Here is a 10,443-nt window from a genome sequence, read left to right as displayed (position 1 = left end):
GGGTGTACTCGGTGTCCATTTGCAAGTTACCTGCTGTAAAATCTTTTTTACCTGCTGTAATTTTTACTAACAACAACCCTGTTAATGGTACAGGTAATTGTATAGCACATTCCACAATAAAATCGTCTCAAGACTGACTTTTATATAGAAGGGGAAAAAAACATTATTTTTAAAGTAACTACAGATACACTGTTAATTCTAGGGTTTTCAAAGAAATTGTTTGATAGTTCGACAGGTGGTTGATGTCATTTTCACGTCAGAGTGAAATTTTGCAATATATACACCTTATTATTTTTATTCTGGTGGTTAGAAACTTACAGTATTCAGCAGTTAGTAGATGTTATCTGTGCTATACACTTAAAATAAATAAAGTCAATTAAAAAATATAAATAAAAGTATGCAAATTTATCCTAATATTTTTAGATAGTAACCGAGGAAACAAAAATATCAATTTAAAACAATTCATTTTTCTGTGTCTGCTAAAAAAGTATATCCTGAGGTGCCAAAAGCATGTCATCTGCTACTGTAGCTAAATATCTGTAGGCTGTTGTTAAAAACATGTACCTTTCTTTTAATAGTCAAGTAAACAGCTCCAAGATGTAAAATCTCTTAAGTGTGGAGTTGTCTTTGGGCACAGAAAAGAAAAACTGCTGTCTCGCAGGATTAGAACCAGACCCCAGGGACTACTGTAACTGTAAGAGGCAGTTACCTAAAGCACCATGCTACAGCTCTGTGCTGACTGACTAGGCACCAGAATGAATATAAGAATTTATTTAAAGATTAAAGCCTAAGAGTATTACAGTACTTTGTGGAATGATATTTTTAGAAATTTAATTTAAAAATCAAATGCTCAATTTTACAAATCCTACATTTAACAGTTACCAATTTGAGGCGTGTTGATATATTTTTAATTATTTTAATTATTTTCAATTTTTATTAGCCTCTTGGGTAATCTTTTTTATGAATTTTAATTATTTATACTTGAAATGTATTTCATGGAATGAGTATTTAGTAGAGTGCTCTTCAATTTGATGATTTTAATAGCACTGTAGCAGTCTTAATAGCAAGAGATGTGAACACAGTAAGAATTAGATAACTACATTATAACAGTGAACACTAATAATAGTATAAGATACCATTTCAAAGTTTATGGTTTACATGTCCCTTTACTAGTACTGTACATAGCTTTTACAGTCTTTATTGGCAATATTGAAGCAATGTACTTGCAGATTGTTTTTAAATTATACGATGTAAATCAGCAGTTTTGATATCAAGTCTATACCAGAGCGTAGAGGGTTTAATTTTCCCGTTGTTGCAAAGTTTAGGCCTACCTGACGACAGCTGCGGTTGGCGCCAAGTAAGGCCTAATTCTGAAATGCACCCGGGTTATCCTACGCTAAGTGCATCTATCCCGGAATGTTTGGCAAACCGATTTGGACTTTTTGACGTTTACACTAACCACAATTCAGGAGATTTTAACCCGGGTATCGGAAAATCCTGGGTTATGTCGAGAATTTTGCTTGTTTTGTAGTGTAAAATAACAGGGGTATTAAATAGAAGAGAATAGCTTTCTACTCAGTTTATGAATTATAGGCCTATATTTAGTGACACATTTATAGATTAACTAATCACTTTTCACAAAGAATAATCTTGATAGAAACTTGAAAACTAATCATGTTATGGGTGTCAAGGGTTTTGTGAAAATGATTGAGATGATCTGAACATTTCTGCTTTAATATTAAAGTAAACAAAGGAGGATTATACAAAAAATGAATGAGATTGAAGCTATATTTTGATTGGCATGTGTATTACCTGATGTATTGATCAAGACAGAAGTTAATAAATTATATGTTTACACAGGTGAAGCAAAGCAAAATTAGTTAACTAATATCAACAAAATAAGGTAAAACAGAAACATCAACGAAGTGTTTACAAAGTATAGAAAATACCAATTTAAACTGAATTGAAATGGTTTGCATAAATTTGTCTCTCTCTACAGGAGTATATGGGAAGGTAAACAAACTGTACTCACTATGATGAGTGGCAGTCCTCTCAAAGCATTAACACATTCTGGCCCCCAATGCTTACAAAGAGGAATAGCACTCCGGACTTCATTATCTTTTTAGTGTTTACAGTAAATGATGCCATGAGTAAATGTTTATGAAACAAAATCTGATTAGTTAAATAATCAAATAATGGAATAAATATTAAGTACCGTCAGATAAGTAGACAATTAGTTAATAATTATTGGGGTCAATGAGAGTTTTATAAAATCAACACTAAACAGAATAATAATTACTGTAAGAACAATAAGCAATTTGATCAAAGTAAATAAAATTATGTATAGTAAACTATAAAAATCAAACTATAAAATCTCTACTACAGTATATCCTGTCAGTAACAACTACAGAATACATTCAAATACAAACAATTTTTATGAATAATCATTTTATTTTCAACTTTCTTGATGTTGGTAAAATTAAGTATATGTTATATTTTTGGTATATAGTACATATTTTAAATTGTTAGGGTTAAATTTTAAAATAATTTTTAATTGTGTACCGGTAGTACTGTAATGTGTAAAATTTTTTGTTATTTTAAATTTATTGTTGTCTATTTTTATAATGCCTGTAGTACCATGCAGTATCTACTCAAGAAAAACATTTAATCACATGTTGTTTTATATAAACTAAAGTTTGATATGGATGAGTAACATTATTTTTACTGTAATCTAATACTATAATTAAGGAATCTGTTCCTGCAGTTGTCAGAATTTTTCCTAAAGTAGGAAATAACTTTACAACTCAGTGCGTCCATTGAGACTAATAAATGAGTAAATTGCAAGTGTGTAGTTTATGTTTCTGTCCTAAAATTAGCATTATAACTTTAGATAAGAAATATATAATCATCATCAGCCGTGTACAATGTACTGAAGCTCTATCCAAGCTATTAACATTTATTTGACTAACACATGTGACATGCCTAAATATGGTCATGATGGCATCACATGACCATATTGTATATCTGTAGGCACATTATGACTATATATGTGATACAATAGTTCTTTTGTAAAAAAAAAAAACAGTAGTAGATACTTGAACAGTGGAATTTTGTCATGTAAATTTATTTTGACAAAAACATGTGACATGCCTAAAGATGGTCATGATGACATCACATGACCATACATCTGTAGGCACATTATGACTATATATGTGATACAATAGTTCTTTTGTAAAAAAGAAATTGATAATCTGGCAGCAGGGCTGAAAATGGTGCAAACACACTGATTGAAAAAAGAAGCGGTTTGGCGCAGCGTGAAAGGTTTAGTTTCCCAACCTCGAGGTCGGGGTTTCAATCCCTCGCTGTGCATTTCGCTTGTGTCCTTGAGCAAGACACTCTATCTGCATTGCTTCTCTCCACCCAGGAGTATAAATGGGTACCTGGTGGGGTTGCTTGCTCTTGCGCTGAATACAGCAGCAACACTTAAGCACGTGGATCCAATGACCAGGGACAGAAGCGCTTCGTATCTGCAAAGAAAGGCGCTATATAAATAAATATGATTAGATTAGATTAGATTAGATTGAAGGTATCACACATTTTCAGAGGCATATTTTGTGGGTTGGAGTATGAGGTATCTTTTTTTTTGGGTGTTGATTTTTCTGTTCCTGTTTTCTTCACTGATCGCACTGTATGATATCACTAACATTGGAACATGAACAGTATTATTTGCTGGTTGCCAATTATGTCTAGAGAGATTTTAAAAATATTTTATAGCAAGAAAGGAATTATTGAGCTGCAAAATAGGGATTTACTGATGGTGCAGTAGGCTTACTGTATGCATGGGTGTAGAATGACATGATCACAGCTTGTACAAATGGCTATTGCTGTAATGAGAGTACAGTACATACACATTACTTTGATTAAAGTTGTCACATTGGTCTATCTGATGTTTGTAATCTCTGTAACCTTTCACTTTATTTTCAGTGATAATTCGCATGCTTTAATGTTTAGGCAAGACTTTATTTATACCTTGTTTAACGAACCCATCAAACACAAATATTGATGATTTCGAATAAAAATAAAATTTTATTTTTGGCCAATTAGTGTACCCGCCGCCACAAAAAATACAAATTTCAGAAAAAAAAAGGTTTTCCTTTGTTTTATTATTCCCCTTGCTGCCTTGAAATCTCCAAAGATAAGATATGCATATTTCTTCCTAATTATATAAATTTGAAGCATTTTCCATCCTATTTTACATTCACCAATAAAATTTTATCTTTATTTTCCTCTCTGCCTGGATGTTTTTGGCAAAACTATGTGCTAAATAAGAAAACAGAATTTTATTGTTTTTTTATTTCGCCCTCCTCCGATGATCTTTAAAAAATAATAGTCACATACTTCTCCTACTATGGAAGATAGTTCAACAGTGGAATTGTCATGAAAACATTTAAAAAAATGTTTATACATCAAGTACAAGGAACAACATTCAGGTGTAAGTTACTGAGGGAAGTACTGTAAAAAAAGAAATTAGTGAACAATTTTATTATGAAATAGTAAAATAAATTGATTGAAAAAGTCTCTATGCTTAGTGAAGTGAGTTGTTTTTAGTTGTGTGGGTTGGATTTGAACTTAAGACCCTGGGTTTGGAAGCAGTGGTAGCTAAAGAAATTTTCCAAACCAAGTGGCTAACTAGAGCCCCAGTAAAATTAATATTTTTGCTCTGATGACTTTGTTTTGATGCCGAACAATGGCTAATAGCTAATTACAGATACTTGACACAAAAATTAACAGTACAGTACCATCAGTATTATAATTCAAGAAAAAATACCTTTCTATTATAAAGTTAATTAAGAATGTTCCCACTGATCAGTTCACATTTTCTTTGAGGCTACTCAAAGTTCATTGAGTTGAAACTGGCTGGTTGATATTAATAGTATTGATCGATGTACAATACAATAGGCCAATGTAATTTTACTTGAAAGTTGCATCAATAATTGCATAATATTCATAGTACAGTATGGCATTTATTCTGCTTTGTAATGGGGCCCAACGACCTTACAGTATCTATTTTTGTGGCGTTAAGCATATTTTTCTAACGTTAAGCTGTGTTTAATTAGTGGTTAGATGCTTCAACTTTCATTGCCAAGGTTCTTTGTGGCAAAAACATGTTTCATAACCAAAAACAGCTTCATTTAATATTCCGTAAGCCTTGTAAAGAGAAGAATTTGGTTTAAAATAGAACATTGAATGATAGTCCAAATTGGTTTGCACTCCACTCCCAGCCTCCTAAAAAATAATTTCCTAACTAGAGCATCGAAGGTCGAAAAGCCCATAACAAATAATTAACCAGAATCTTTGTGGATTTTTTTGGCTTCAGTAGGCCTAAAGTCACTACCTGTAGGCATAATAAAGACAAGTTTCATCTTTAATACTTCCTGCTTTCTAGTAGTAAGTACTCTCCTTTACACATTGTCTGACTTGGTATAAGCTTTGTATTTATTATTGTACAAGCTTGTTATTGTTGCTTCTACAATTAGTATGTTGGAAAAATGTGAACTCACTGTTTATTTGAATGGTGAGTGGCGATCAACTGAAGAGGTGTTATGCACGCTTCTGTTCACGCGCCCCTTTGATACCTTACATATTCAATACAATGAGGCTTTCAATTCCAACACCAGCAGTGATAAAAAAAAAAACTAAAATTGACTTCTTAAAGTATTCTTAATCTCCACATTGTAAGCTTAAAAATGATAGGTCATTGGCTGTAATTGACTTACAATTGGCAAAGAAAAGTAAAAGTATTACGGCTTTCCTGTACTAATTGCCATATTCTAGTGCTAATTACTCAGATAAAAATTAGCGACAGTACGCAGGTTTTGGAATGGCAAGCCTTATGTAAGCCTGGAAATTTTACCAATTTAAATTTTTTAAAATACAGAAATTGAATCATAAATTGATATTTTTGTTTTTCAGCACAATCACCGATACCCAGAAATGGATATAAATGTTACTAAATTATGGGAGTACAATATAACCGGAATTGGGGTTGTGATTGCTGTTATAGATGATGGTAAGATGTTTTTATGCATTATAACAAAAAATATTTTAACTCAAACAAATTCACAAGAGAAAAAAAAATGTGAACAATTAAAGTTGAGAAGGGAGAGTATAATTAAATGTTTTGTCTGAACTTATGAAATACAATGCAACATTAAGGGTGTGTTATCTCCTAAAAATGAAAATTAATTAATTAATTTGCTCATTTTGCAATAACATACAAATGATTAACTTGAGCATAAATATTATTGAATTTAAAAAATGTGTACCCTGATTGTGACATTGGATAATGATAATAAAAATAATTAAACACTGCCCGTGCCTGTTACTGTAGTGTTTCGCTATATAATTAATTGGTAAACATTTTTAAAATATTTTTTTGTGTTCAAGTTGATAAATTTTATGTTACAATACTTCAAAATGAGCAAGTTAATTTCAAAAATGATTTTTTTTTTTTGTATTTTTGCATGGGACAATACAGTCTCATCTTCAACATCGTCATCATCAGTATTCTGCCAAGGCAAGTTCTTGTCTTACAGGCACTAATCATCATATTATGTTCTCCATGCTTCACAATCTTTAACAATGAACATCTTAAAATAAACCCCTAGATACACAAAGGACAAACATATTTTATAGTTATTAAACATAAGCAATCATGAATCAATACATTGTCTATTCCCTTTTGTGTGATTTCCTCTTGAAAAGATAACCATTATCAGAAGATTTATAGGATATGCATGGTTTCAATTGAAAGGATTATCAACGTTATTATTGGAAATTGAAAAAACTGAAGATAAACAAGAAAAGATTGATAATAAAAACACAGGAGCCAACCGATAAGCTAAGAAAAACAAAAGTAAACCTAAGTTATTATTGATATAAATAGAAGAGGGTGAGGGAGGAAGTATACCAGGAACAAAGTTACTGCATGTTGTGGCCTGAACTTTACAAAGGTCAAAAGCCAAAAGCACCTTACTTGTTGTAAAGTTTAAAAATATATTATAATTTTAAATTGTTTGTGCTGGAAAAAAAAATGTATATATAACACCAACAGGCAAAGTAATAATGTTAAATGCTTGCGGTACACCATGTAGATAGTTTTGAAAGGAACTGTTGAAAAGTTGAGAATGAGTTTGGCCAACGTTTACATATTCATACCCACTTGGCGAAATCGTGGTGACGTCATCTTTGGTGACTAATTCGGTCTATTGGTCAATCGGAGTAGGGTCAGAAATGATGTGCATTTCCCACAAAATGCATGTGTTTTCACATGTTTATGCTGTCGTTTTGTGAACCTTAAAAACAATATCCAAGGATCGGGGTTTAGTGGTAACCCTATTACCATGATATCATTGTTGGTTGGAAGAGTACCCAACTGGTGGTCTAAGTGTCTTGAGATCAAATCACAATGTGGACAAATTAAGTTGTTCTTAAAAACTCAGTGTTATATTGTAACACTTTAGAAATGTTATTTCTATAACCAAGTTATATTTATTTTTTTTTATTAGCAATTCAGATTCTGAAATGTTAGGGTTCAAACCATGTACTTGCCTTTCATTTGTGACTAACCTATATCCAGGTTTTACTTTACACAGAACAAATTATAATACCTATCAAACCAAATGTAGGACAAAAACCAACCAGGACAATAACCACCTAACAATAACCAAACTATCAAAAATGGACTATACCATTGTTAAAGAGTGGTGGACATAAGGGTGGACAAAAGAATATTTAGAAGGAAAAAAAATAATAAAACAATATTTATAGGCCTATAGTGCCTGTTGGATCACAGATCTCTCTAGAAAAAAATAAAAACAATTTTAGTTTTGAATTATGGATTTATATGAAGGAATGATACATGATAGCATAAATCATTTTGTGGCAACGTTTTCCTCTTGATACTTGATAGCATTTTAACTCAAGGTTTAAAGTGAAAATGATATGGGATATTCTTGTCTTAAAGGCTGCTTAGCATGTAAAGTCAGTAAAGTCTTGATTTGAAGTAATTTTGCACGATGCTGTCATTTTCAATATTGGTTCAAGCTGAAGAGGAATGTATATGATGAGTTCTGTCAGTTTCAAGTCTTAATTGTCAATTTTGGAGTCTTGTAATGTGGAGAATGATCACAACTTGACCTTAGCCTACTTTCTGGTCCAATCACAAATAAGCCTGCATTTACTCTATTCCCTAGAAATGTATTTTGAACTATTTGAATATCACCTCATGTCACCTTTCTACCATCAAACGTCCCCTCACTTTAATCATCCATACTTAACCTTTTGTTCCCTATATCAGCCCCCAATGTCAATAATGATACTGTACACCATCGAATGTGAGGTGTTTTTGTAGTCAATAATATTAATTATTTAAATAGAAATAATAGAGGAGGAAAACTGAAAATGTTTGTCGCTTTATTACGTTTCTTCTTATGGTAAGTTTTATACCCTACTCAGACTAGCATCGCATTGGGGCACACAATCACACCTAATCGCACCTAATCGCAATTCACAATTGTGTGCGAAAGCTCACCAATACAGTAGTAATCAATATCGTAATTGTTACCCCTTGCGATTTGGTGCTACAATCTTTATTACTCCTCGTTACCACGGAATCTGATTGCAATTAATCACATCTGAGCCTAGCCACCGTTCCAATATAAAGTGGGATTTGTTCTGAATGCGCTCATTGATTGCGATCGGGAGTAATCAGTTTTGGATTACCACTGATTACATCGCAACTGATCACAACAAAGTGTAGTCTGTATAGGTATTACTTAAGTAATGCACATTTTGGTGGAAATGGAAATACAAGTAGTTTGCCATAGTAAACTGTAAAGTTCATCTTCAAAATCATGTTTAGTAATTAGAGACAAGTTGAATGTTATTTTCAAATGTTGTTGATACATTTTCAATAGAGCCTTGAGCATTTTACTGATTGGTACCAGGTGAACAAAGTGAAGACATGTTACTATTTTTAATTATTAGGTTCATAATCTATGTCTTAGCTCAATATTCAGCATTGTTCTGTAATAACATACTGCACTTTAAAAGTCAAATTATTTTATACACTAGTTCCTCGAATATAAGCCCACCACCCATTACACATGAAATTGGTTCGAGTTTGGGGAGGGGGAATGCGGACTTATACCCGGGGAATCTACTATTCATAAAAAAAACCCTTTAAATTTATAGGGATAGCCAATCAGATAGCAAATTTTCAATGTAAATATTTATAAAAGTCAGCTGAACTAGTCATTCAAAACATACCCTGGGCTTATGCCCGAGTGAACACTGATATGTGAATTAGGATATAAAGTAGGGTGGCTTATACCTGAGATGTGGGCTTACACCTGGGGAACTATGGTAATACATAAACCTTAGAAGTTATAGTGAATGGTTTACTGATGGTGGACTAGTACAGCATAATGATAGAAAAACACATCATGGATGGTTTCCATTGAAATGTAAGTGTATGTACAGTACTTAGTATTTATACAATAATAGGTCAAAGCTCATGTGTCCTTCAATATATTCTTCAGTAATTATCAGTATTGTTGGTATTCAATGATGTTTCAATGATAATTTTGCAGTGTCATTGATGCTCATACATTTTCAATATATCTCTGCTCTACTTTGCCTACTGATTATAAATAAGAACAAACCAGAAGTATTGTGAGATATTATGAACAGCGTTCTGCAAACTTTGTAGTTTATGGCCTGTTTGAGATTCTACTAAGCCTTTCACCAGGGATCAACATACCAAAACCTGGAAAGAAGCTCTGATCATTAAACTTATTACCTCCATGTTCTTATGATACAACAGTTTACCATCATTATCTGTTCTACAGTATTAGTGAAAGTTTAACATGTGAAAATTTTGTGTATGAATTTGTATTCACTATCAATGAAGAAGTTTTACAAAAAAAACCAATCTTTGATTTTTTTTTCTCCTGGGCGACATTATGGCCCTCCAAAGGTGTGCGGCCTAAATAGTAGGCGGTTGGTCATTGTAGACAAGACTAGGTTATTTGATTATTCATGGTTAATACAAATATTTTGGAAAGGTTGTCTAGGTTTTAATTCCAAAGAGAAGTACAGTATAGGTATGGGAAGATATGGAAATAAAGTATACGGTACCCAATGACATGAGGCAACTGAGGCATGAGCTTTTTTTGGGGGAGGGAGGGCATGCACACCCTTGATAGAGACCAGCATGGGAGCTCCGGACCAAAATTCTTGACAAAGCTATTATCGTACTGGAGATGTCATGCTATAGTGAAATTATGCAGTGTATAATAGTCTTCCACATTAGACAAACATTAATAATTAATATTTTTTCAGACCATATTTTATGCAGGATAGCACATGTTTCATACAAAA

General features: G+C 32.5%; 1 protein-coding gene across 1 annotated transcript in view; it reads left to right on the top strand.

Annotated features, from left to right (window-relative positions):
* LOC117109509 (proprotein convertase subtilisin/kexin type 7-like) overlaps positions 1-10,443 on the top strand; it is a 47,385-nt gene that overhangs the window by 15,039 nt on the left and 21,903 nt on the right. Inside the window, exon 3 of the mRNA XM_033251880.1 lies at positions 5,974-6,070. Coding sequence (XP_033107771.1) covers positions 5,974-6,070 — 97 coding nt within the window. The remainder of the gene's footprint in view (positions 1-5,973; positions 6,071-10,443) is intronic.

This window comes from Anneissia japonica, unplaced genomic scaffold (genome assembly GCF_011630105.1).
Source record: "Anneissia japonica isolate Jap-2015-1 unplaced genomic scaffold, ASM1163010v1 scaffold3867_len840240_cov202, whole genome shotgun sequence".
Classification (NCBI taxonomy): Eukaryota; Metazoa; Echinodermata; class Crinoidea; order Comatulida; family Comatulidae; genus Anneissia; species Anneissia japonica.
Note: the sequence above shows the minus strand (reverse complement) of the source record. Positions and strands in the feature narration are given on the sequence as shown.